Source organism: Protomyctophum bolini, assembly GCF_963924005.1.
Source record: "Protomyctophum bolini genome assembly, chromosome: 12".
In the NCBI taxonomy this organism is placed as follows: domain Eukaryota; kingdom Metazoa; phylum Chordata; class Actinopteri; order Myctophiformes; family Myctophidae; genus Protomyctophum; species Protomyctophum bolini.
Genome location: NC_137873.1, coordinates 19,501,448 through 19,529,178, shown reverse-complemented (window position 1 = coordinate 19,529,178; position 27,731 = coordinate 19,501,448). Strand labels below are relative to the sequence as shown.

The 27,731-nt window shown below is 45.0% G+C and overlaps 1 protein-coding gene across 3 annotated transcripts in view; it reads right to left on the bottom strand.

Annotated features, from left to right (window-relative positions):
- The window catches only part of LOC308325898 (partitioning defective 3 homolog), a 261,533-nt gene that overhangs the window by 144,369 nt on the left and 89,433 nt on the right, over nucleotides 1-27,731 (bottom strand). For all 3 annotated transcript variants that reach the window (XM_080778653.1, XM_080778655.1, XM_080778654.1), the window contains exons 3-8: nucleotides 26,919-27,126; nucleotides 22,817-23,022; nucleotides 22,076-22,216; nucleotides 7,273-7,364; nucleotides 5,198-5,281; nucleotides 1,436-1,561 (exon numbers count right to left, since the gene is read on the bottom strand). In XM_080778653.1, coding sequence (XP_080634779.1) covers nucleotides 1,436-1,561; nucleotides 5,198-5,281; nucleotides 7,273-7,364; nucleotides 22,076-22,216; nucleotides 22,817-23,022; nucleotides 26,919-27,126 — 857 coding nt within the window. The remainder of the gene's footprint in view (nucleotides 1-1,435; nucleotides 1,562-5,197; nucleotides 5,282-7,272; nucleotides 7,365-22,075; nucleotides 22,217-22,816; nucleotides 23,023-26,918; nucleotides 27,127-27,731) is intronic.

The following is a 27,731-nucleotide window of genomic DNA, read 5'->3' as shown; positions in this document are numbered from 1 at the left end:
ATCAACCATTACTGTGCTCGAACTTTATGTCATCTGCGTTATTAGCACAAACAGCTTGGCTGAAACAACGATAAACTTTATGTCATCTGTGTTATTAGCACAAACAGCTTGGCTGAAACAACAGTAAACTCTGACTTCTCATTTTGCTCCTCTACAAAAGCTGTACTAATGTCTGCTGAGGAGCCCAGGCACCTCTTCCCACTGCACTGAAGCGCAGTGGGAAGAGGTGCACACCAGCGCGTCTTTTCAAAAATGCTTTCTGTGCACATGGCATCTAATGAACCCTCTTAATTTTGTTCGGTACATATTCTGGGTAATTCATAACACAGGAATCAGATGCAAATAAATCCCTTCAAAGATCAACTGAGGTAACATCATATAGAGGGAGAGACATTCAGCAAGCTGCCTATGCTGACAGGTGCAGCATAGACGGTGCCCAACAATGTAGGCGTCACTGGATTGGAGCCAATCCACCGAACGCGCCTGAGTGCAGAATGAAGGCATGCATACTGTTATCGAGAGAGAGAGAGAGAGAGAGAGAGAGAGAGAGAGAGAGAGAGAGAGAGAGAGAGAGAGAGGGAGAGAGAGAGAGAGAGAGAGAGAGAGAGAGAGAGAGGGAGGGAGGGTGCATGTTAGGAAGTAAGCTTCTGGTTAGGGATGGAAGAGCAGAGGCTGAAAAGCAGAAGATACAGCACAGTATGGTGTTAAGCAGAAGCAGGAGTTCTCAACCTTTCTGGATCAGGGCCCACTTGAAGAATCATGAAAGTGTTTGCAGGGCCACCCAGAGCATGTTTGTTTTAATGAGCTGTGTTCCAGCCTTGGAACACAGCTCAATGGAACTAAAGTACTTTAAATTATAATTTATTTGTATATTAATAAAAAGGTATATAATATGTCATGTTATCATAACTTGGAATACCCTCATGGCTTAGCAGTGGGCACCTGTTGAAGATCTGTGTGTTAAGGGAAAGCAGAGGCGGGTTTCTGATGGGCAGAGCCAAGGGGTGTGTGTGGGTGTTACAGGAGGAGTGTAGAGGAGGCGTTAAAGGATGTTAGGTGTTAGTGACAAGGATGAAGAAGCACGTCTAGTAGTGAGTACAGGTGAGACCTAGAGAAGTCAAACATGAAGCTTCAGGTTAGCTTATAGCAAAGTGAGGGGTAGTGTTCAGGCCCCCTGTACAGGAGAGGAGAGGAGAGGAGAGGAGAGGAGAGGAGAGGAGAGGAGAGGAGAGGAGAGGAGAGTTTTCTTAAGGAGAATAAGCGATAGAAGTACAAAAGGGAAGAGAATTCAGTGTACAACTCTAGTTAGCATTGTTAGAAGAGGAGGAGGAGCCAGTGGAGAAGCAGCCAATGAAATCCTAGAAGCAAACCAAAGCAGAAGGTGAGCATGGGGCAGGCCGGCTGGAATGGCCGGAAGGTTTGCTCTGAGTCTTACTGTTCAAAGCGGATGTTACACAGGTCTCCGTTGTTGATGCGAACGATGCAGTCGTTCTCCTGAAAGAGGCCCTGCTGCTCGGCCTTGCCTCCACGCTCCAGGCGCTTGACCAACAGGCCTAGTGTTCTGAAACGTTCATAAAATATGCATTAGTGTACCAAGAGGGGTAGGGCAGCGGCATGTGTTATATCTATGGAGTGCTGTTCAAAGATTTTATGTCCAAATGTATGTACAATATAACATCCTTTCCACCAAGGAATGTCAGCTAGCTTTCAGAAAGATGTGAGAGCCCGTAGTGCGGCCTAACAGATATGAGAGCTCTGCTGGTTCTGGCAACATTCTGTCTGGCATACCCTGCCCTCTTTGCCCGATTTCAACTTCAATTTAAAATCAGACACATGCAGTGTAACATGCAGTGTAACAAAGTGTGGCGTAGGGATCTGAGAGAGCCTGTACTCCGCTAACTATAGGAAGAAATGGAAGGAAAATACATGAGTCACGTGACTGGACACCGGCCGGGGCTGTGCCATGAATGCTCATGGGTGGAAAATCTCGTACCGGAGGTTTGATGAAATACCTGGCAGTGGATGGAGCCGGCCGGACCAGCTCATGAACAAACACTATCTCTGAACGATTGCGACCTTTGTCATATAATCTGTTCAGGAATATAAAATAAGACAAATTACAGGTTGTTTTCTAATAACTTGCTTTTCGATGTGCACAGTACCTCATTTTATTGAGGCATCTACATAACTTGCCCTAATTTGCCAAGTGGCACTTATACAGCATGCAGACACTTGCAGTGTGTGGCCCTCATTTCATCTGCAGTCTACCGGGGAGGTTTTTATGAGCGAGTGAGATAGAGAGCGGGCGAGAGAGCAATCATGGCTGTCTAGGGGCCTGCATTCACACGCACTGGAGTCTGTGTACAGGGCAATGACATTTTCACCACAATCCCTGTAAATAGGTGTGCTTGCTTACTGCCAGTGCAGGTGTTAATTTTTTCTCATCCCCCGCACAGAACCCCTGCATGCTCTCTCTCTCTCTCATCCGAGCTAACCTGCTTAGATAAAAGGGAGAGAATAAACATGCACTCAGAGAGATGTTGCAAAACGGCAACATCAAACATCTGAGCAGAGGGGAGGGGAGCTGTGGGAATTTGTGGACACGCCGGTCTGCAGTATTGTCGCTGCAGCGGTTTCTGTTGCCCAGTAATCCACCATGGCGAAACGGCTTACTGTTCCCCTCGTGACTGCAATGAGAAGGCTGGCTTTACCCTATGCTGCTGTATGGATTAAAAGCAGGGAGAGAGGGGAGATGGGTGAAGGGCACAATTTACGGAGAAAATCATGCTCCCATATAGGCGAGACTGCATAGGTCTTAATCAGGTCTTCCTTGGTGTATACTGTTGCGCTTTCGGGGCTTTTCTGAGATGCGGCACGCGAGTGTGTTGCCGAAGGTAATCCAGTTGATGTTTTTGTGCTTGTCCTCTCTCCTAAGGTTCATAATAATTCAATATGGAGGAATGAGATTGCAGGGAGGCGGGTGAAATGTTTTGAAGAGTGGCAAAAGTTCAGAGACACTTTCCCCTGATTGCATTTGAGTCGACACAATGCAATTTTCGTACAAGCGAAACGGCTCCTACTTCGGTGATGAAAGCTCTGGCATCTTAATCTTGGGATAACGTGTGGCTTGACATTTCCTCAATAAAAGGAAAAGTGTGTTATAAATGTGCTTTTAGGTTGATTAAGTCAGACTGCGCCGAGAAGAGATACAGTACGATCTCGCTTTCTCAACACAGTTGTTTGTTTCAGACAGACTTATGGTTAACAGAGTTTGGTCGTTGGTGCATTTCAACTGCTGCCGTGTTGTGACTGAGATAATTTATTTCTATGGCTGGAATGAATTGAATTTGGATTTTTGAGCACATTAATACAAACAAACTTAAGTGGATCCAATATGTTTTTTGTGTCACATGTGAAAAACTCACTTTTTCTATATTAAAAATGTTCACGTATGTGAATTCTGGCTATTGTTCCAACTTCCAATGATAAGAGAGAGAACCACAATATCTACTCTACATGTGTGGAAAAACAAATGATAATGCCGATTGACAAGTCGCTGAGATTTAACACGAAATTATAGTCCAGATCGTCCAGTCAGTAATGAGATTTAAAACAAAATTATAAAATGGATCAACCAGTAAGTAATGAGATTTAAAAGATCCCCACAGTACATTACCAGTCACTAGAGAGATTTCTAAAGGGTTCTCTGGGTTTCGTGACTTGGATCACTGAAAATATCTTTACGGGCATATCAAAACCAGCTGTGACATTCCTCTCATTCCATTTTTTTTGCCTTTGTACCACTGTGTGCGTGTGTGTGTGTGTGTGTGTGTGTGTGTGTGTGTGTGTGTGTGTGTGTGCGCGTGTGTGCGTGTGCGTTTGTGGGCGTGCTGCTTAGTACACCCTTTTCATCATGCAAAGTCGTAGTGACAGCAGCCATGGAGAAAGATGACAGTCACCTGCAAACACTAAACAACTATGATTGATCGCTGTAAACTGGCAAATAGCTTCATGATGTCGACACGCATACACCTGTGCGTGTGTAAGCATTGTGTGTGTGTGTGTGTGTGTGTGGTGTGTGCGTGCACACATGTCCTGCACTTGGCACAGCAAAGAGTAATATACAGTGTGCATGTGCCTGTGTGAGCGCTGCTTGTGTTCGTGTGCACATGTTTGTGTGAGCGCCATTGGACAAAGAAAAACCATGTGGATACCCAAGAGGAATCTACGTTGTGTGCGCGTGCGTGCGTGCGTGCGTCAGAGCCAACCCAGGACCACCACAGTGCAATGCTGCTGCCATGACCTACATCTGCACTCTCTCTACATCTCCTTTAACTCCATCTGTTTCTCCCTCCCTCCATCCTCTGTGTTCCTCCCATCAGCTACAGTCGACTCTCTACTCTGTTCCACATTATGGTGGTAGTGACCAGCGATTAAACCATTTGAACCTCAGCATCCATTATTCTGGGGGGGTAACCTTAGACAAAAATAGCAGATCTACAAGATTACAACGTGTCACGTTGTGAGCTTGTAGATCTACTATTTTTGGTGAAGAGGTTTGGTGTAGACGGAAAAGGCGGTACAAGTACAGAGCCAACACAATACCAGTTTACCAAGTCTAGACTAGAGGGTCTAAGATGTTAAAGTTTGTCCCAGTCTGGGATTTGTTTAAACAGTGTGAAAGGCGTCTCCCACAATAGTGCTCCGTTTCCTAAACAATTAGCACAGTTTGTAACTCTATGGCGTTTTGTTATTATTGTTCTAAACCTGTGTTCCTGTACAGCCAACAAGTTGAAGAAATTGCAGACTGAGGCTTCGACCTTTGCTTTGATGAAATATCCGTGACCGTTTGGGTTTATTGCAGATGCTTCTATTGCTAGTTTGACCAATTCAAATGCTCTTTAATCTTAAAATGACTTTAATATTTATTATTACTGTAGGTCTTTAGCCACATGGGTTAGGGTTATTTATGTATAAGTCTACTTGGTTGCAGAGCGTGTTGTTGCACACCAACATACTGTAGCAGACCTAAAGCTCTAAGTGAGCTTGGCGAGCTCGACACACCAACTAAAGTATAAATCATCCGGTAGAGAAAGCCAAGAGTCAGCCAAGAGAAACAAGCGCTGGCCTCGTGTGGAATCCAAACGAGTGAAATCAGCCGTGGCGAATGAGAACTTTAATTCTTGAGTGACATTACCTGCGGTCTCTGGCACTGAAAGGCACCACGTGGATCCCCAGGGGGCCTCCGTCATTGGACACCTCCACCAGTTTGACAATGTCTCTGGGAGACACAACCAGACCATGGGTGAATGGATGGGTGGATGGATAGGTGAATGGATGGGTGGATGGATGGATAGTGGGTGGGTGGGTGGATGGTTAGTGGGTGGATGGTGGATGGATGGATAGTGTGTGGGTGGGTGGATGGTTAGTGGGTGGTGGTGGATGGTTAGTGGGTGGATGGATAGTGGGTGGGTGGGTGTTTGGGTGGATGTTACACATAACATAAAGGAGTGAGATTGAACGAAACATATAATAAGAACGTAGAGAGAGAAGTAACACGACAGTAAAATGAAATAACATTCATTATAAGGAATAAGACGACATACTGTATGAAAGCGATAAACAGAGGGTAAGGTGGAGGAAAACAGACTTAAAGGATCCTCACTAAGCCAGCTATCCACACCAAATGATTGAACGTGTTGCACCTGGCATGCCGTGGTCTGAATTTACCCGTTGCAGGTCGCTGCGGTTTGGGGATTCTATTTCAAGTAGTGATTGGTTCAAAAGTAGCAGATCTACAAGAGCTTGTAGATCTGCTACTTCTAATGCATCTGTGTGACACAGTGTATGATAAAGTAGGACATTAATTTAAGAAAAAACATGAAAAGTTAGAATATGGAGATAAAAGTTGTGTTTACTAATGTTTAGTGATGTATGAATAATGGTTTACAAATGATGACTTCATGATGAATTAAGTATTTGCTAATGCTTAATAGTGTATAGTTATTATAAAGTGTTAGAGGTTTCTGCCCGACAGCAACGAATGAGTTGCTAATCATTGGTGTGGCTTGGGCTTTAAGCGGAGGTTCTCAAGTGGGCTGGGACCCCAAATGTGAGTCATAAGAATTGTGTTGAACAATGGCTCACGACAGCTACAGTAATAACCACTAATAATGAATGTTTAAGCAATATTTCATATTGTCAGAGTCGCAATGATTTTGTGTCGTCCATGTAGTTTATTGTTTATTGTTTATTAGGATCCCCATTAGCTTTTGCCATGACAAAAGCTAGTCTTCCTGGGGTCGGACACAGACAAACAATGAAGCCACACAAAACTAAAATCTTTTTGTCCTATGCACATCACAACAGGCAAGCTTGGTGCATTTTAGAAGAAAAGTCTAATCAGGACAAAACTCTTAATACAACGCAGTTGGTGAGCTTGAAACATTACGGTCATTACGGTGGCGGGGTAGAGGAAGGGAAGACGGGCTCAGAGGAAATTAGATAAATAACAATGCCGTACCTGCATATTAAACTGGAAGCGTGCAACAAAGATAAAATAAAAAGCAAAGCAAAAACAAAGTGTCAGTTGTTCATTAATAATACGGACAGAATGGTGAGTGGGTGAGCTCCTGTCGAGTCGATGTGGAGGGGGAGACGCGCTTTCACCAGAGAGAGGGAGAGGTTAGAAGAAAAGATATGTTCTCCAAACAATCCTTTGCATTGCGTGCGTGCAGAGACCCCAGGGGAAGGATGAGATGAATGCTTTGTTTAAGAGGCCGTGAGCGATCTCACGGTGCGAGACAGAGTTCAGGAGGGGTTAGCGGGGGTGAGGCTTTAACACGACTGCATTGAGATGAGCTCGTCTTCATTCCAAAGGTGAAATCGACTCATCAATTCTCATACAAGCTAGGCACTTAAAAGTTTATAAAAGTGTTTTAAACTTTACTGACTTGCTTCACTGGTGGGAGATTTTCAGTAGAGGTTGCAATGGTGTCAAATTGTGGATATCCGATTCAAATAATGTGTAAATGAGCGTCATTTTGTAATATAAGTTACAAGATACTTTTTTTTATGCCAAATATCTCATTTTGGAATGAACGCATTCAAGTACTCGTTAACACAGGCACCTGTTCCATTGTGACTTTGTTATCCATTCTCACCTGGTCTGTTAATTTGTTATTCATTCCCACCTGGCCCACTGTTACTTTATCATTCATTCCCACGCGCAGCAGACGGGAGAAGAAATGGGTCCATGATTGGAGGACTTACTCTAGCGACCTCATAGGGGTGTGGTCTATGCAGGAGTCCGCTCGGCCAACCGGCTCGATCCTCCCGTTCTCCTCCTCCCTGGAGTCTTCCTCCTAACACACACACACACACACACACACACACACACACACACACACACACACACACACACACACAGAAAGAAAACAATGAGATGACATTGCACTCAAGTGTCATACGTTTGAATTGGGCTTCCAAGCGTTGCTGCGTTAATCCTCCGCCATTTGTCTCCATTATACACAAAGCACTGTGTACTAAGTGGAAATGGCATGGAGCTAATATTACCACAAACTTAAATGGAATGAAATAAAAATGTGTCATGATATTCGATCAAACCGCCCATTCCATCAGACTGACTGATGTATGTTCCATTCAGGGTAAGCTGCAGCTGTGCGTTTCCCATGATGGCGCCGTGTAGGCAAATTCAGAGGCTAGCATACAACTGGCTGAAGAAGCTAAGTGTTAGCCTATGCTACTGACCTGATGAAGACAAGACGACATGACAGGAGGTGGAGGTCTTCCATCGCTGTAAAAATACATGGCAGTGAGAACACACTACACTGTCGCTATACGCTTAACTGGAGATACCTGCTGCGAGCCTGAGCAGGAAAGCTGAGCCTTGTGATCAGTGACAGCCGCATGCACGCGCACACACACATTTAGAGAAAGCAAGGCACAAACGAACGAAGAGAACATAATGTAATACATTTATTTTCGTTTCTGGTTATACCAAATAATATTTGGCATAACCAGAAACGAAAATAAATAAACTGAAAACTGCACAAATAAAAATGCAAATATTATTTGCATTTTTATTTGTGCAGTTTTCAGTTTTCCAGGAAGTGAATGTGATATTGTTTATTGATGGTTTTTAGTGACTGCATGCACGCACGCACACACACACAAACACACACAGACAGTACATGTACATAGAGTACACCATGTGCAGTCACAAGCACTCACCCACAAACAAATAAACACAAACACACACTTGCGTGCACGCGCACACACACAGACAACAAAGAGGCAGAGAAGAAGAAGGTCATTAAAGTTTCATGGTGATACCGGAGAAGAGAAGAAGAGAGATTTGGGTCTACCCCGGCAACCAAACCCACCAACCAGGCTCATCAGTATGAAAATGAGCCTTGCGGTTACCGAGACTGCTCTACGGTTGCCATGGCACTTTTCGGAGCACCGGGTGCCCGGGGGGAACATCTAGTGAGAGAACGAGGGAGAGGGGGGAGAGCGACAGACAGAACGAAAGTCTAGAAACGTCCAGCCTTCAGAAGAGAGGGATGATTCTCTAAAGAACTTGAGCTCAGCAGATGAGAGAATCGACAGAATTGAATTTGTATTGTATTACTGTATATTATGCATTACTGATGAATTGAGTACAATGGACCACAATGGAAACAAGCCCCCTGGGACTTGTGGGTGTACCTTTGACCTGTACGTTAAATAAAATATTCAATCAATCAATCTTTCAGAGCATGATCCAGTGTACGGACTCTATTTTACATTAGACTTACAGAACAGGTCACGCGTAGCTTGTTTGACCTGCAGCTGCAGCAGTCCATCTTGGAATACTGAACATACCGAAACTGCGCAACTTATTCTGTCTGTCACTTTACTTGGGGAGGCTTTTTGCAAGAAACGAGTGCCTGCCAAAAAACCCACAGCACTCGTTATCAGGCAGCCTGCTGCAGAAGTGTGACATTAGCCAGTGACTAAACACTTTTGGAAAGCTGCTACCAGCACAGATTTAAAAACCCACAGGTGTGACTGTCTGTGCTGGGCACACACACAATGGAACAATCTAGAAGCAATTTAGTGGTTTATGTTGACCTAACGTTAGCCGATGTTTTCTTGTTGGGAATGTGATCATGACATGTTTTTGGCAGGCTGTTTGAAATAGCTGATCCACAAGCTCAGCTATTTATTTTTAAAAAATCTTAAAAAATGCAGACACATTCTGAATATTTTTGAAAATAAGTAAATAAATTAAATAATGAAAATTCACATGACAAAGTTTGATAAGCCCTTACACTAAAGAATTTCACCAGCCAATAGGAGTGAAGTAGAGGCGGGACCAAAGCACTAGCCTTGCTTCTGGAGTCTCCCGTCTTTCTGTTCTCTTCCTCCGTCTCCCAATCTTTCCATTCCCGACGTCGTTCTCATTTTTCAATCAATCTCCGTCTCTCGCTCCTCTGATCTCTCTATCCCATCCCTTTCTCACCATATTCTTCTCTTCGTGTCTGTACACACACCCACACCCCCCCCCCCCTTTCCTCTGATGTGGAGTGGGGCCCCGGGGCCTCCCTCAAGCGGGGAGAAGACAGCCCGAGTAGAGAGAGAGAGAGAGAGGAAAAGATGGAGGGAGAGATGAAAGACAAGCCTCTCTTCCCTGAGGGCGTACCTTTTCTCTCAGGGGGACAGGTACCTGAGAGCACCACTTGCAGGCTTCTCACACTGCACACACGTGTGTGTCAAATAGGCAAAGTACACATAGTGCTGACGTGGTTAATGTAGCAGCCTATGTTTTCTAATAATAATGCAAATCTGCAAAGTTAAGTACTGTAAGTTTTCCAATAATGGTAGTGGAGTCAACGTACAATATTTACGTTTGAGATGTGGTGGAGTAGCTCAAATTGTACCTGTACAGCACTTGAGTAAGTGTACTTAGTTACTTTCCACCACCGCTTGCACTGACACACACACACACACACACACACACACACACACACACACACACACACACACACACACACACACACACATGGAACAAAGCCTTCATCCCAGCTCCTCAGACCCTTATCGTTTGCCATTAAGCGCTAGAATGAACAGAGGAACGGGGGGATGAGCTACACGTAAGGATGAAAGTCGAACAGAGAACAGAGGGAAACGTCCGCACTGCTCGGCTCTGACTGAGGAGGGCTTTATCACAGCTTGAGGAGATGATTAAAGGCAGGACGAGGCGGGCCCGGAACAGCGTATGTCAGCCATTACTAAACTCAATCTACGGGACAGAATTGCTTGCCACTTGTCGTGCTCCCGCCTCGCATCCAAGCTGTTTTGCAAGTAATGCGGAAGTGTGACCTGCTGCTGCCAAAGACCTTCAACGTCTGTTGAAGGTCTTCATCACAGAGCTCATCAGATGAAGCCTCGTCGCAACCATGCTCAGCATCTCAAAGGTCGCTGTGGCGATCTTGTTATGACAAAGTTCATCGTGACGAAGCCCGCTATGATGGAACTTGACAGAATGACACTCATTATAACAACAATGAGCCTGACAAGACGAAGCTCGTCATAAGGGAGATAATCAGGTAGCTTGAGGATGAAACCCATCCTAATGATGCTCATTAGAACAACGCTCCACAGAAATTAGAAGCTCCTTATGAACGTGAAGCTCATCAGTGAAATAGTTTTTTTTGGTTTTGTTGCCAAACTTTGTTGAGAAGTGTAGTGTTAAGTTTGTAAATGGCGACGGGAAATGTGAAGATGAAATCTGTCCCACAGAAGTGAATCAGGTACTGGTCAAATATTGCCTGTTTTCTCGGTCTGTGTTTTTTCAACCAGATATTCGGGATCCTCCAAAGCAATACGGTAATAGAAAGAGCGCCAATCATTCCTTCCACCCCACCCCCCAGCACGCGCAGGGCACACTAAATCAAACGCTCCGACAAAAGGGGTGTGAAAAGCAGGCGGCGGTTTACACATGCCGGTCGCAGATTTCTACTTTTCCCCCAGCGAGGCCTGTGGAGTTCTCTCAGAGGGGGCCTAATCTCTCCCGAGCTGGTTCGGAATTCGCTGCCTTCTGTGATTAGCTGCACATGGCTTACTCCTGGGGGGAAATTGTTTTGCAGATCGTTTCTCCCTCCATCCTCTCGTCTTTCCTCCGCCCTCCCTCCATCACTCACGTCGTTGGTGTTCGTTTGGCTCCGCATTTGTGGTTGAATGCGAGTGGATCTGGGCATAAGTGTGCCGCATGTGTGTGTGTGTGTGTGCGCATGCGTGCGCATTCACAGTTGTATGCTGAGGCACTCAGAGGTCATGAATGCTGTTTCAGCTGCAGAGAGATGCACATAAACACCAGTGTTTTGTTTCTCTGTTTGACATCGTTATTGTCACACCTATGGCATCAATCCATGTGCTTTCTCTTGTTCGACCTTCCTTTAGCCATTTCCCTCCTCTCCTTTTCACCATTCATACCTTGCTTTCCTGTCCTGTGTGACACACACACACACACACACACACACACACACACACACACACACACACACACACACACACACACACACACACACACACACACACACACACACACACACACACACACACACACACACACACACACACACACACACACACACAATCATTCTGTACAATATCTGTGTATATAGATTTTCCAGCCACAAGCATGCAGGTTACTTACTTATTTTCTACAGTCCACACTTTATTACTTATTAACGTTAATACTTGTACCTTACATTCATTGTATTGCATGTATGTGTTGACATCGTTAGCCCAGTCTGGTGGCGTATGCAACTCCAAAATGGATCACAATGGAAACAAGCATAACCTTTGACTGCACTACATGTACTGAAAAATAATCATGTTAATTAAGTAATCACTTAATCAATCAATCAATCAAAACATCTGACTGAAACACACTTACAGTATGAGCATGTGAACAATAAAGTCTTTGAATCTTGAATCTCATTCAATTTCACTCGTTCTTTCACTGTCACTCTTTCCTCTCTCTCTTTCCATCCCTCTAACTTTCAATTCGCTCTGTCCTTCCATTTGTGCACAGAGGCACGTAGGTACACACACACACACACACACACACACACACACACACACACACACACACACACACACACACACACACACACACACACACACACACACACACACACACACACACACACACACACACACACACACACACACACACACACACACACACACACACACACACACACACTCTCCTCTTCTATGAGACATCACACATTCTGTCGTTTTGCTGCTGCTATTCAGCCTCTCTGCCAGTCTGTGGAAGTGTGTACGTGGCCAGTATCGTTAACACAGCTGAACAGCCCTTGAAGCACCATCTAGTTTTTCTCAGCACAACAAGCACTGCAACCTCCTTGATACCAAACCTGATAACAAACCAGGCAAAAATGTAAATGACTATTCCTCTGTGTGTGTGTGTGTGTGTGTGTGTGTGTGTGCGTGTGTGTGTGTGTGTGTGTGTGTGTGTGTGTGTGTGTGTGTGTGTGTGTGTGTGTGTGGTATGTGTGTGGTATGTGACCGGTTGGAGTCTTTGAAGAAGCTCTTCCTGAGAGAGGTCACACACCCAGTGAACCTAAAGCCATTTATTGTCTCCTCCACTCTCCCCTCCTCTCCTCTTCCTTCTCCTCTCCTCTCCTTCGGTGAAGGTGGGGTCGAGGCTAATGTATGGATCGGTGTCTGTTCCTGTTGTGGAGGAAGTGAGGAGAGGAAGGCAAGGTGGACACATGGTATCCACTTAACAATGACGAGAGAAAGAGAGAGAGAGGGTGAAAGGGTGAGAAGGGGGGGGGGGGGGGTGGGGGAGTGTGTGTGTCTCTTGACTCCGTGTTCAGAGAACTCTCTCGATACTGTGTGCCTACTGGTCTATAACTGCATCCATGCATTTAAATGAATGTCCAGCCATGTCTGTCTGTAGAGAGTGCACTTCATTAGAGTTGAGTACTGCCGCACGCACGCACGTTGTGTACACTCACACAATCATGCAGTATACACAAACCACAGCTATTTATCATTCAAGACCACACACACACACACACACACACACACACACACACACACACACACACACACACACACACACAGGTTTGGTGCAGCAGACAGGCCTCGATGGACTACTTTTAATCTTTAATGAACCTCTGAGCCTCAGTTCTCTCTCTCTCTCTCTGAGACACATCCAGGAAACAAACAATGACTCGACTGAAAAACACCTCTGCGGACCAGCCAGCCTTCCCATCCTCTCCAGCTCTCTGCCTACCGTCTGTCTGCTTGCCTGTCTAAGTGTCTATAAGTATTTATGTCTACCTGCCTGTCTGCCTGCCTGTCTATCTATTACCTGTCTGTCTGTCTCCCCCCCCCCCCCCCGCCAGCCATTAAGCCCCCAACTCAGTACTGAATTATTGATGTTGCTATCTATCTCTCTCTTTAGCTCCACTCCATGTGTGTGATTGTGTATGTGTGCTTGCAGTGTGCCTGTGTCTGTGCCTGTGTGCGTGCGGTGTGTGTGGGTAACACAGTAGAAAGTGCAGCAGAGTCTCTGAGTGACATCCATACCTACAGTATCAGTAGTAAGTACCCTCAGTATGTGCTCCTTTTATAAATCACATCGTTTCGTATAATCATTCAGCTGTTCCGCTTATGGTAACGCACCACAACCATTCACAATTAAACACAGCTCACATAAGTCACATTACATAATATCATACATGTCGGGAAAAAACGGCTCATCTCCATATTTCCCTACTTGATCAGAGAGTGATACAGCCTCAATCAAAAGAAGCCTACTTGCCTACTTTTGCTTTTGAATCCTGAAAAGTAACAGTTTTGGATATATGAGCCTCTCCCTGGCTGAGGAAAAAATACAATTGTCTCCACCAGGCCGAAGGCATGGGAGAGAGTATGTTTTGCACTCTGTCCGTGTGTGTATGTGTGTGTGTGTGTGTGTGTGTGTGTGTGTGTGTGTGTGTGTGTGTGTGTGTGTGTGTGTGTGTGTGTGTGTGTGTGAGTCCGTGTGTCCATCCGTCCGTCTGTTACCAGCTAATCTCCGGCACCGTTAACCCGGTCGATGCCACATTTTGCACACACACTGACTGTGTGTGTGGTGTGTGTGTCGTGGTGAATGGTAATCTGGCTCAGTGTGATCAGATGTCAGTGTTTCAGTTCTCTCCTCAGATGCACCAACACCGTGTCTGATGTGATGATGAATATTGAATAGTGTTATTGAATGTGTTATTGTTCCTCTTTCACATGTTTTTGTCTCTCTCTGTCTGGCCTACATCATATCTGTGTGTGTGTGTGTGTGTGTGTGTGTGTGCGTGCGACTATGATAACACGTGGATGTGTGTTTGACATGTGCTTTTGAGCGATTGTTGGTGCGCTTTTTATGAGCCGTGATGTGTTCAATGTCACCTTGTCTGGCCCCTGTATGCGCGTGTCTGTCTTCCTACAGGTCGTCTACACAGTATGTGTGTGTGCATGGGTTGGCATGCATGTGTGCATGTGACATGCCTGGCTGTATGTCTGGCCTCCTCACATAACTTGTCTGGCGTAACACGCGGCGTGTTGAACCATTAAACCCTATGTGGTTGACCGGAGTCATGCTAGCATCTCTTCTTTATTTATTGTGGGGAAAGCTTTCGCTGAACATAGCCAATCGAAAACGTAAGAAAACGTCTACATACAGTGTACAGTATGTATGAACGGAAATATATACAGATGTACAAGCACCCTTAAACCCTTGATTAGTAATCTGTAGCCTGGAAAAAATGCCATCAGCTGATTTGGTCTGGCACCACTCATTTGTGATTGGTTGATTTCACTCCCTCCGAAGTACTGAGGGACCAATCAGGAACCAGTATGCAGATATGGGGCAGGTTTATCATTGGAGGCATTTTCTTTTAAATCCGCCCCTTAGAAATCAGCTTCCACGGGGCGCCCGCTGGCCTAGTGGTTCAGGCACATGCCACATATAGGCTCTGGCCTGACAGCGTGTCGCATGACGACCATTGCTGTATGTCTCTGCCCTTCTCTCTCTCCCACTTTCCTGTCCGTCTTCACTAATAACTATCAATAAAGGCAAAAAGCAACAACAAAAAAATCTAAAAAATAATAATAAAAACAGTTAGAAATAAATCATCTTCCACACAGAGTTTCCAGACTAATATCTACACAGTGATAGTAGTCTGGCCATTGTACTTGAGCCGCTATTTTTCTGTCTACACCAAATCCCTTTGGCAAAAAATGGCCCCCCAGAATATGAATGCTGGGTGGTTAAGGTAATTAATACTATATGGAAATGACTTCACCACTTGAACCCTAGCATCCATGGCATTCTGCAAAGCTCATTAGTATGAGAGCATAAACAGGATGGGGGGCGTCTAGTATAAAGCCCTTGAGAGTCTAGTCAACTAAGTATAGGCTTTAAGTGCTTAAAACGGATAGCGTTCATCATCATCATAACTACTGACAAGACAGCTGTATTATATGGATAGCAATTCAATTCAAACTTTATTCAAGACACTCAGTCACAGGGGGGTCCATAGGGCAGAACACATAAAACATAAAAACACAAAAGTAAACAAACTATAAATAAACAAAGCATAACAAACAAGGGGGACTTATCTCTGTACATACAGGGTATTAGAACGCCAGTGGCTCCACAGCTTAGATGACAGCCTAACAGAGCTCTTAGCAGGGTTGGAAAGTGCTAAAGATACTGAAGAAAAACACAGTTTGTACATATTGTACTTGATGTATGTGGTTGAATATTGGCCTATAGGCCTACATGCAAAACAGCAATTAAAACCATATTTGCAATGCACTGGCACCCTTTCTATGCTGCTAAATGTGAAATTAAATCTATATTGATTGTTATAATGTTGCTATAGCGGGTGAGTTTGCTGTGCTTACTGAAGTGGCTAATAGTAGCGAACGTTAATGATGAAAATGTAAACACACAAAGCCAACCGCCACACACCGACAGCACTGAAGAGGAATCTCAATACTTAAGATTAAAAGATTAAAGCATAAATATATAAATAAGATTAAATTAATAATGACCCGACCTCCATACACCACGCTGTGTGTAAAAAGACGGCATGAGTCATGTCACCATGATGGATATAGACCAATGGTTCTCCTTGAGGGAGTTCCAGGGGGTCCCCAGCTAAATGATAGTTTGGAACCAAATGGTCCCCTAATGGGTCTGTAACTCTGAGAGTGTACAAATTTGTACACTCTCAGAGTTAAATTCACATTGATTTTACAATATAAATTGGGGGTCCCAGAGATAGAAATGCCACTAAATGGGGGTCCACAGACAAATGCATGTCAAACTGGGGGTCCTTGAAATTAAACGGGTTGAGAATCGCTGCTAGAGCCTTATAAATCTTCTCTTATGGGGTCCCTGGCATATCTCTGCAAATGGGGTCCGTGGGCTAATTACTAGTGTCAATTTGCGGTCCTTCCTTGACATGAAAAAGTTTGGGAACCACTGACATAGACGACTGGACAGACGGACAGGTGGGTGGATGGAAGGACAGACGGACGGGTGTGTGTGTATGCTAGACTGATTCTCTGCCGTTTGTCTTACTGTGTCAATACAGCTTAATGGTTGAAGGAATGAATGGATTGATACGATGGGTGAGGAGAATGGATAGATGGAGGGGGGAGGGGCAGAGGAGTGAAAACCAGAGGACATTATAGGTGATGAGGAGGAGGTATACGAGGCCAAGGGAGATAATCAAAGAGAGCAAGAAATAAAGGGAAGTAGAGACAAAAGTATATGCAGAGGTTAAAAAACCCTGTAAGTAATTTATGAAAGAGGAGAGGAGAGGAGAAGCGGTTACTACGGATAAGCTGTTATGGATGGAGAGGAGAGGAGAGGAGAGGAGAGGAGAGGAGAGGAGAGGAGAGGAGAGGAGAGGAGAGGAGAGGAGAGGAGAGGAGAGGAGAGGAGAGGAGAGGAGAGACAACAGTGAGAGACAGAATGCAAAGGTAGGTTGAGCGAACAAACCAATCCCATTCTGCTCAACCCTGACCCCACAGCCCCACCTAGTGGTCAGTTACTCTGCAGCTGCAAGCTTCAGTGTTCCTGGAGTCTTGGACAAGGCTTCACTTTGTATCAGCCCACACGCATGTGCACGCACACGCACACGTACACGTGTAAGACATCTGCATGCATTATGTACTGTTCGCTGCCATACTCATGCACAAACAGCCACTAAATCCCCCCCACACACACACACACACACACACACACACACACACACACACACAGATCTGCATGTTGCTGTGCTTGCACATATCTACCCCACAGATGTCATGAGCACATGCACAGACCGTGCGCAATCTGCGCACACAACCACACGTGTGTGTAGCGTTATAGTATGTGCACATACAGAGTATGCGCAGTATGCATGCATGGAGTCAGGGTGATTTATGAGTGTGTGGCAGGGCTTTGCATGATTTATCCCTCTGAAGCCTGGTCCTTTTCACCTGAGGGACCCACCTCTGCACCACTGGACACACACCCACTGCGCCCACAGATACACTGCAAAACCCCCGTTTAACTCTGAGAGCGGTGTACAAATGTAACTCTGAGAGTGTACAAACGTAACTCCGAGTGGCGAGTGTACAAACGTACTCTAGAGTGTACAAATGTTACATTTGTACACTCTCAAGATAAGGGCTTTTAAAGGTGGGGATCGACACAGCCCCTGCGTTCTGGCTTGGATCAGCAGAGTCGCACTTCACTTTTCATGTGAAGACAGACAGACAATGGCTCTGTGAGTAAACAGCAGGCCATCTCCGCCTGCCATTTACAGTGGTTCAGATTCAGAGGTGTCAGATCATTGTCAGGCTGTGTGTGCATCGTGTGAAAGAAAGTTGACCACAAACCGGCTCTCGTCGCCTCCCTAACAGCCTCTCATTTAAAATGAATCACTATGCGTGTTCATTCAAGTCTCAGTGTACACAAATGTAGGCAAATGGACATTGTGAACACTCAAGAGTTACACTGACAGAGGACTTTACAGTTTAACAGACTCAAGCGAACCTTGCACCTACAATACCATTCATCTCATTTGGAGTGATGCAGGCTTTCTGCTTTTGCAGATTGTCTCTCTTTCAGCTGAAGTAGCCCTATACATACGGTACATAGATGCAGCACTCTATCCACGGTGCTTCATGCTGATCGAGCAGTTGAAATGCTTCAGACATCGAGACAGAGGAGGGGTCAAAGTGGCTCAGACGGTAGAGCGAAAGGTTCCCGGTTTGATCCCCAGCTCCCCCCTGAGTTGGTGCCCAAGTGTCCTTGAGCAAGAACCCCTAAACTGCTCCACGATGAGGAGCAGGTCGGTGCCTTGCATGGTTTTCACACTTGCAACGAAGTGAAGTAGTACAAGGGAACACAAATTGGACACAAGTCTACATGAGGCACAGAAGTCACATACCTAAAAATAAACAAACACAGTCTGCTCTCAGAGGTGGAAATCGATGCAGGCAGGCAGGGAGTGTGTGTGTGTGTGTGTGTGTGTGTGTGTGTGTGTGTGTGTGTGTGTGTGTGTGTGTGTGTGTACAGTACGTACGTGACAAGGTTGGGTTGTTAGTTCAGTTCTGCAGTTCACTGCTCTGCTACTTAATTGGTTGATTTGCAACCCACTCTACGCTTGTCTGGAGTTCTGACATGCACTGTACTGACGCGCGCGCACACATGCACATGCACATGCACACACGTGTGCACACACACACACACACACACACACACACACACACACACACACACACACACACACACACACGTGCACACTGGACACACACACTGCACAAAGACACGTGCATGCAGTTATGCATAATCTTACTGGTGCACAGTAAGACACATACAGGAATGGATGCACACATACTGCTAGTAAATGCACCCTTCCACCCACACTCTCCCACTCCAGCCCTGTGGACAGTGATGCTGTGCTGGCCTCCATTTTGCATCAACACCTCATTAACACGGTAACACACCCTACTGACAGCTCACCATCGCTGTGAATACACTACCTGTTGCCAAAGACCAGAGGAAGTGAGATAAGAGAGATAAAGAGAGATATATGAAGAGATATATGAAAGACATTGGGAAACACAGAAACAGACAGAGAATCTACTATCACGGTTCAGTTGTCACTCTAGTCTACTGCCACGGCACCGACGGCTGTGCTGGAGGGAGATGTTCAGAAAGGGAAGGAAAGCTCCATTCAAGTTCATGTTCAGTTCTACAGCGTCTCCTGTTCTGCTCTCCACTTTCAGTGAGACATGAACTTCACCAAAGAAAGGACAAAGTGTTGTACGGTCAGATAACAGATCATGTAGATATAAATGGACATCATGTATTTATCCTGAGGGAAATCCTGCAGGCCTTTCAAAAGCATAGCAGTACACATGAAAAAGAGATAAAGGAGAGAGTAAAGAGAAACGACGATAAATAGTGTTTGTATTCAAGAACAGTGTTGCACTAATGGAGAGTTGTATTGATGAAGAATGTTGTATCCATGAATCATGATATATGTATGTTACTATACTCTGAGATCATCTAACTCTAATCTTTCTTCTGCGCTATACTCTGTTATAATTGTGATTACATTCTGGCATCTATTCTAGTAGCCAACAAAATGCTATTTTTTGACTACCGTAGACTAGCACCTTCATAACCTTGTCTACGGTAGTCAAATGCCAAGTCTTCACTTTAAAGTCATTCCTCTGTTATTTCATGCTATTCGATCCCCTGAACATTAATTCCAATTTGCTTACGTTTTATTCTATTGCACGGTTATTTCACGTGTCTGTCTTCTATTGGTTTCTGCTCTGTATTCTCTCTATAAACTCCCGTCTCCTCTCCTCTCCTATGGAATGTTGTACTGCTCACTGGATAGAATGAAGTCTGCTGTTGCAATTGTTCCCCTTATCTATTCCTTCAAGTTCTCTGTGATCACATGGTGTCCTGCTCTTGGGCAATTTAAGTGTTTTGCGCGCACGTGTGCATGCGTGCATACTTGCGTTTTGCAACATCCCCGTTGGACAGAGACACTAAACATGACTGTCTCAGAGAGACTTGGAGAGACAGAACAGAACTACTCTGTCAGATAGCAACACACAACAGAGACCACAGCTACAAAACACAGAAACACAGCTGGTACTGTATGAGTGTGCTTGAGTATGTGCGCGCGCAGGCACGCACGCACACATGCTTGTGTGTGTGTTTGTGTGCGTGAGAGATCTCACTGTCAGAGGTAGAAAAGAAAGAACAAACCACCATCACGACCTTCAAACAATTCAGACAGTATAACCTTCCATCAAGTCACTCATTCACCTTTCAGCACACACACACACACACACACACACACACACACACACACACACACACACACACACACACACACACGTCAGTGATGGGCTGTCTGGCTGTAGGCTGCTCCACAGGGTGCTCCATGGCAGGTCATTAATACTGACTGCAGTCCTCATGCGTGACCTCTACACTCACTCTAACCTGTTCATACACTCAGAGCGAGAGGATATATGGACCGACATGGACCTGTGTGAGTGCCCCAAAAAAAACACACACACATTGACACGCCATGTCCGACTGTCACCACTTGTAAAATAACGATGCAGTACGAAAGGTGCTAGGGCGGGTTCCATTTTGATTTCATTAAAAAACCCACATCATATTTTCAGCACTTCACTTCCCATCCTACACAAAGACAAGAAAAATGATGTCCACCTCGGGGATTAATATAGCGAGCTGGTTCAGAATTGCATCCAGATGGGCCTTCACCTTCCTGACAGTCAGGTACATATACAGTATGTGGTGCCTTTCACCGTGAGATCTAACATGTTATTTATGGAACTAATGGATTAACTGTTGACCGTGACATGAAGTGAAATATCATCGTGGTATATTTGACCTATCAGTGACTCGTAGTAATACTGTATACACATCCCATATAATGTCTACAGGTCTTGTGAGTTCAAGATGAAATATATCCCCCACAAGCTGTTAACCATTTAAGTCCTATTTTATACGTGGTGGTACGACGGTGTTGCACAACAAAAAAAGGTTGGTCTACAAGCTCACAACACGTCACGTCACATTGTGATGTGAAGTACGTACGGAAGGTTTATTTGTAGAGCACCTTTCACAGACAATCAGAGTCACAAAGTGCTTCACAACTATAAAAGTACAACAATCGATATACTAGATGATAGATGATACTCTACTCTGGGCATATAAGGTTGGAGCAGGTAAGACAGATATAGGGCTCTGTCTGTATTCTATAGTTGACTGGGAGCCGATGCAAAGAGGCCAGATAGGGTGTTATGTGACAGGATCTCCTGGTCCTGTGATGCGTTGTGAGTTTGAACTTTTTTGCTATTTTTGAGGGTTGAAAGTGCCCAAGGCTCCACAGCTGTCTCCCTATCAGGCTAGCAGAGTGATAGAAGTGGGTCACATGCTGGACTGGTCAGGAAGACTTAATAAGACCCAGGGAAGAGCTGAACTGAGAAGGGGAGATCACCTTCAAGACCAGAACTTAGCTCATAATCATGAAGACCGTAGTAATTCTACAGGGTAATCGGTTTCAGCTTCACCCAGTTGATGGCTGCTCAGGTGGTCACACTGAATGCCCAGGGGGTGGGGGCAGATGGGGGTTAAGTATCTTTGTCATGGACACTTAACACATTATGTGCCCTTTCATTCTTTCAAAATAGCAAAGTGCCCATCCGATTTCGCAAACAAATTAAATAAAATGAAAAATTAGATCCCCCCCCCCTCTACACATTCAGCTATGGCCGCCCTAAAGCTTCTGTAGTGCGTCTGTACCGTATTATCTCTCCGGCCAGAAGTCAACAATGGCGTGTTTACATGTTTGTGTCCGTCTGTCTGCTATAGTATGTACTGTATATACTGTATATGCGTGCATGCGTGTGTGTACGTGCGTACAACTCGTCCTACCTGCTCTTGTCTTTCCAGCCAGCGGTCGACCATGGGGTGGTTGGCGCTGAGCGAGGAGCGAGCCGTCTCTCTCTGAAAGTCCCTCTGATTGGCCCAGGTCCCGGCGTCTCTGGGAAGGCTGCGGTACGTGTCTACGACAACCTGCAGACGACCACAACGTAACGCTTTAGTTTGGCTCGTAAAGAACATCATTTGGTTGTTTTGGAGGTTTTGTGTAGAGCAGAGATCCTCAACCTTTTCTGGACAAAGGGCCCACTTGAATATCTGGAAACCCCACCCATCTGATCACGTTCGTTTTCAGAACATGTTTATTTTAATGATCAGTCAATCCATTGTGTGAAACACATACTATACGTAAAGTTCAGATTTATTGGCATCACGATGAAAAGTATTTTTTATTATTATTATTAAGTTTTATAAAGTTTTATAGAATACGCACATCACTTGGAATTAGGTGCTGGGTTGGAAAGTGACATCAGAAAAATAATAAACCCACACACTCATCTGCTCCAATGTAACGTTTTGAGCCAAGGCTCTTCATCGGGTCAAACAGTTTGACCTGATGAAGACAAAACGTGAGTGTGCGGGTTGATTCTTTTACCATGACTTTGTGTTTACATAATGTTTTTGTCATTTCTGATATTATTAAAATGTTTCGGGGCCCACATCCACATAAGTATCACATTTATCCATGCAATTCATTTAGTTAAGAACCCACACAACTATGACACCGTGTCCTACCTTCCTCTCCAGGCTGTTGCTTCCAGAGGACTGTCGGCTGTTCTTGAGGAAGCCGGCCGTGGTGGACCATCGCGTGGGGTTCCTCCTGGACGGGGCCTCCTCCGCGGGGGCCTGGGGCTCTCCAGCGCCCCCTCCTGCACTGAACGAGGGCCCGTTCACAGTCAGCAGGGCTGGGTCACTGCTGCGGCGCACGTGGAGCGGCATGTCTGGGGGAAGAGAGAACATCACAGTCACCCAAAGCTTGGTGTGTCCAAGCATTATAACATCAGAGGATGGATTTTGCTCACAATATCTAGCCTTCATTTTAAAGGATTAAAAGGTTTTTAGTGGGTATTGTATATAGTATACACTGCTAGATTGTGACCTACTGCACAGCATAAGGTTCATTTTGACCAAGTGTGTTGGTTCAATGCAGTTCCCTTTCAGTTCTGTACGTGCTTTCACATCATCTACTACTGTTGGCCACTCGCCACTGGGCCACACATTATTTACTGTTGGTTGGGGGTTAAGTGCCTTTCTGACGGGCACTTATTTTGGAGTAGTGTGGGTGATTGTTACTCATTCTCTTCCTACACCATGTACAGGACTGAGATTAAAATCAGCTACTGTATCTTCCAGTCAAAAGCATCGACCCCAACCCTGAAACAACCACCTCTGGAGCACAGGCCCTAGTAGAGGCTGTGCAGCTTATATCCAAATGGAATGTTCAGGAAAAGCCATGGGATCACCCAAATCAGTAGGTTTCATCCTGCCTATTGGGTTCTGAGGCTCCGTTCATACATAGCCAGCTATTTTGTATCTATTTTTATAACAATACTGTGTACAAAGCCTGAGATATCTTTTGTGTAAATGTTACATTTTGTCATGAGGGTGGTGCTAGACGAAAGGTGTGTGTGTGTGTGTGTGTGTGTGTGTGTGTGTGTGTGTGTGTGTGTGTGTGTTGCAGTCACATCAGGAAGTGCCTATTGGGAAATGCTTGTTTAAGAGAATGCTTACATTAGGGCTCTTAACTTTGTTTAAAAGATGTAGTGAGTCAGAGAAAGAACGACACTGTCCTCATAACAACACGACCCCAACAATGACAGTGTACACAAACATTACTGCCTGTGCTTCTAGATTTATGTATATGTTTATAGAGCATCACTGTTGGGCAAAAACCTTGTATCTCTACATTTCAACTTTTTTCAAATTTTCCCTTCCCCTTTCATAAATGAATGCCCTACTTCAAACCAAAATAGTGGAATATAGCCGATAGCTTGTAGATCCATTTCCTTAAAAGTTACACTTTTGGACATAGAAGGTTTTCACCCAAAATATGCTTAAAAAATGTATGAAAATAAATAAAACATCTAATCCTCTCGAAACAAATACCAGAGGCTTATTGGATTGGTTGTGACGTCCGGGGGACCACACAGTGGAGGAGGAAGACAAACCAGATAATTGAAAATGAAGACTTGTTTGACAAGCTTGGATGGTCTTCTCAACACGAGGACAGCCAAGAGTCATCGTGTTCCCACAATGTCCAAGTAGGAGGAGGAGGAGGAGGAGGAGGAGAGGGTTCTGGGAAGCACTTCTTGGTCGATGTGGCGAGACACGAGTGTCTTCTACTTCTACATCTCCTTCCAGAATGTTCTCAGAGATGTTCTGCTGATAGCAACGGTTTGCTTGTCTAGAAGACCGTGTGTGTGTGTGTGTGTGTGTGTGTGTTAAACAATATTGTATTGCTTGTGTGCGAGGAGTCGAGGACCAGGGTTGGACAGTAACAAAGTACATCTACTTGACTACTGTACTTAAGTAAATTGTTTGAGTATCTGTACTTTACTTGAGTATTTACATTTCTGGTTACTTGTGATTGATATTCAAAACGAAATACTTTATTTGCAAAGTATAACTTGTATACCAAGTTTAACTGAACAACTTTCACTTTATGGTACGGTAGTTGAGTAATAATTGACCAGGAGAATCTATACTTTTAACTAAAGTACTGGAGTTTAGTAATTTGTCCACCACTGGTGAGGACTAAAAGAGAATATAGCACACGCGCATGTGTTTGGCGTGTGTGTGTGTGCACTAGCGGTCATTTAACTGGTGTGTGTTTGTGTGTGTGTGTGTGTGTGTGTGCGTGTGTATTAGCGGTCATTTAACTGGTGTTGTAGAGCGAGGAGCAGCAGGTCATTCAGAGCGTGGGATTGTAGCTGGGAGCAAAACGGGGGCGTAGAGAAATGACCTGACTCATGGGATCTTGAGGGGGCCTTGGAACGCCATGTGCTGGCATCCAAGAACTACAAGTCCCAGAGGGCAATTCTGCAACAGGGCTGTTATGACATCCTGCTCTGGTTGATATAAAAAACAGATTGAGGTTTGGGGTACTAAAAGGAATAATGACTGCGTGTTGAGGATAATGTGGCCCCGTAGCTAGTGTAGAACCGAGGACACACACAAAGCAGAAAGGGGGAAAGTACAGCAGAGCATTGGTTCTCAAAGAGGGGTCATTGAGGGGGTTCTAGGTCGTCCCCAGCTAAATGTGTTAAAACGGTGTCACAATCATGTGGTTAAATTGACTACCAAAAGCCAATAACAAACATGGCTTTGATTGGGCACTCGCTCTTGGTTGTCTCATTGGTGTTGCGTGTGGAAACTGCTGTACCAAAGAACCTTAAAAGAAATGTTCTCATTAGTCGCTTATGCTGGGAAAAGACATAAATTAATCTCCCTCACATTTCCATATATGTCAGACATTTCCCCTGAAAAATCATTAAAACAGTGCTGATGAGATTCAATGTCGTTAATTAACTACAGTTAGAATATATAGCGGCGACGCATACATTGAGAGGTGACGGTGTGTGTGCCCGCACGTGTCCATTACCATAGTCAAATGAAAATCCAATTAGTGACCTTGTGTGTGTGTGTGTGTGTGTGTGTGTGTGTGTGTGTGTGTGTGTGTGTGTGTGTGTGTGTGTGTGTTCGTGTGTTCGTGTGTGTGTGTGTTGCCTGCAGGTGATTAACATTGGTCTCAGATGTGTGAAATAAGAGTCAGTACTATGCACAAATTGGTGTGCTCGTGCGTGTGTGCGTGCGTCTGCGTTAGTGTGCATATGCCCTCTTGAGCCTTGACAAATCACCAAAGACAGTCAAACTCACTGTAATTACAGTGACGGTGAGGTAACGAACGCAACAGAGAAAAATAGAAAGGGGCGTGTGTGTGAGAGAGAGACACAGAGAGAGAGAGAGAGAGAGAGAGACTTGGCTGGCAAAAAATAACTGCAGAGGTGGGCAAAAGTAGCGTTTCCATTTGTGATTTAGGATGCAGCCAACAGGACCAATTAGATGCTTTGGCCCGTGTTCAAACAATCTTTTGGCTGAAAAATAGGAGTCACCGCTGTCCAATTACCCCAATTTATGGACAGCAGTCAGCTGCTGGCTGGCCGTGACAGGGCTAATTTGTGATGCTCTTCATATAGATCGCTGCACTTGTTAACACATTGACTCCAAAGAAGTGCTGGCAAGTGAGAGCTGTTAAACATTTAGAAGGACACGGGCAGCACAGTGTTTTCATTTGGTTTCTCTCTCTTGCTCTCGAGTTCGAGTCGGTTCTAATTAAATCGTAAGCTAGAGTAAATGAACAATGTTCATTCGGTTTGACAATCCATCACTCATTCATCCATCCGTCGGCATCAATCTGGCCTTCTGTTTTGCATCCATCAATGGCCGTCCTTCCAGCATTGCATCCGATCAATCCTCTCCTCCTAGCATCCGTCATACAGCCCAGCTGTCATCCCGCCACCCGTCCATCAACCGACAGCCTGTTGACTATATCTGTCCCTTATTATAATCATGTTCCACCTCTGTTTTCTGCACAGGACATGTTGTTAGGGCTCTAGTACAGTACAGTACAGTACAGTACAGTACAGTACAGTCTAGTACAGTGGTTCTCAACCGTTTCAGGCCAGGAACCCAAAATTATACGTAATTGGCCACTGACCCCCATCTGAAAATATGTTGTCCCAGCTTGTATATCTGCCATCTTTCAATATGTAAGGTTTAAAATGATGGTGGTTAAAAGCTAAGGCGACACGACATGCGCTCCAAGCTGCCAACTCACTGGTGCGCAGTGCGGAGGGCGTGACCTCTATCTCGCTGGCGGCCTGGTAGGGCTGGAAGGCGGACATGCTGGACCCTGTGGGTCCCGCGGACACCACGCTGATCTCGGAGGCAGGCAGGAACAGGTCGGGGCTCTGGGTGCCCGTGGAGTTGGCGCTGGAACCGTCGCCGCCATGGTGGGGCTCCTGTTCCTCGTACACCGCTATCAGCTGGTGGAGAGAGAGAGAGCAGAGAGAAGGGAAGACAAGAAAGACATTAGTTACAGTACTGAACAGAATAAGCACTTTTTGGGAGATTTGTTACTGTACTTTTGACTCTTGGGACTGAAAAGTGTATTATGACTTAAGTCCTATTTAAAATATAGTAAATAGTGCATGATTATTCAACTAACCCACATGAGCAATTATGGTGATAAATGTTATTGCAAGTTATTGGTGCTAAATATCAGTTTTGATCGATTGTTGGTTAATTGCCCAGCCCTAGGTTGGCGTTATACTTTCTATTTTCCAGCACAGGTTATGCAACAAAGAGACAGACAGACAGACAGACGGAGAGAGACTTGGAGAATTACTGAGAATCTACTGTACAGTTGACATTTACTTCAATTACACCTGGTTTACCCTGGTGGTCATTAGCAGTAAAAGTCAAAGGGCAAGAGGGCATTTGCAATTTGTTGTGTGTGCATGTGGCTGTGGCCATGCGTGTGTGTGTGTGTGTGTGTGAGAAAGACCCTAAGAGAGACAGAGACTGAAAGACAGCAGAGAGAGCAGAGGAGAGATAAGCAGACACGAGTGGGAGAGAGAGAGGGAGAATA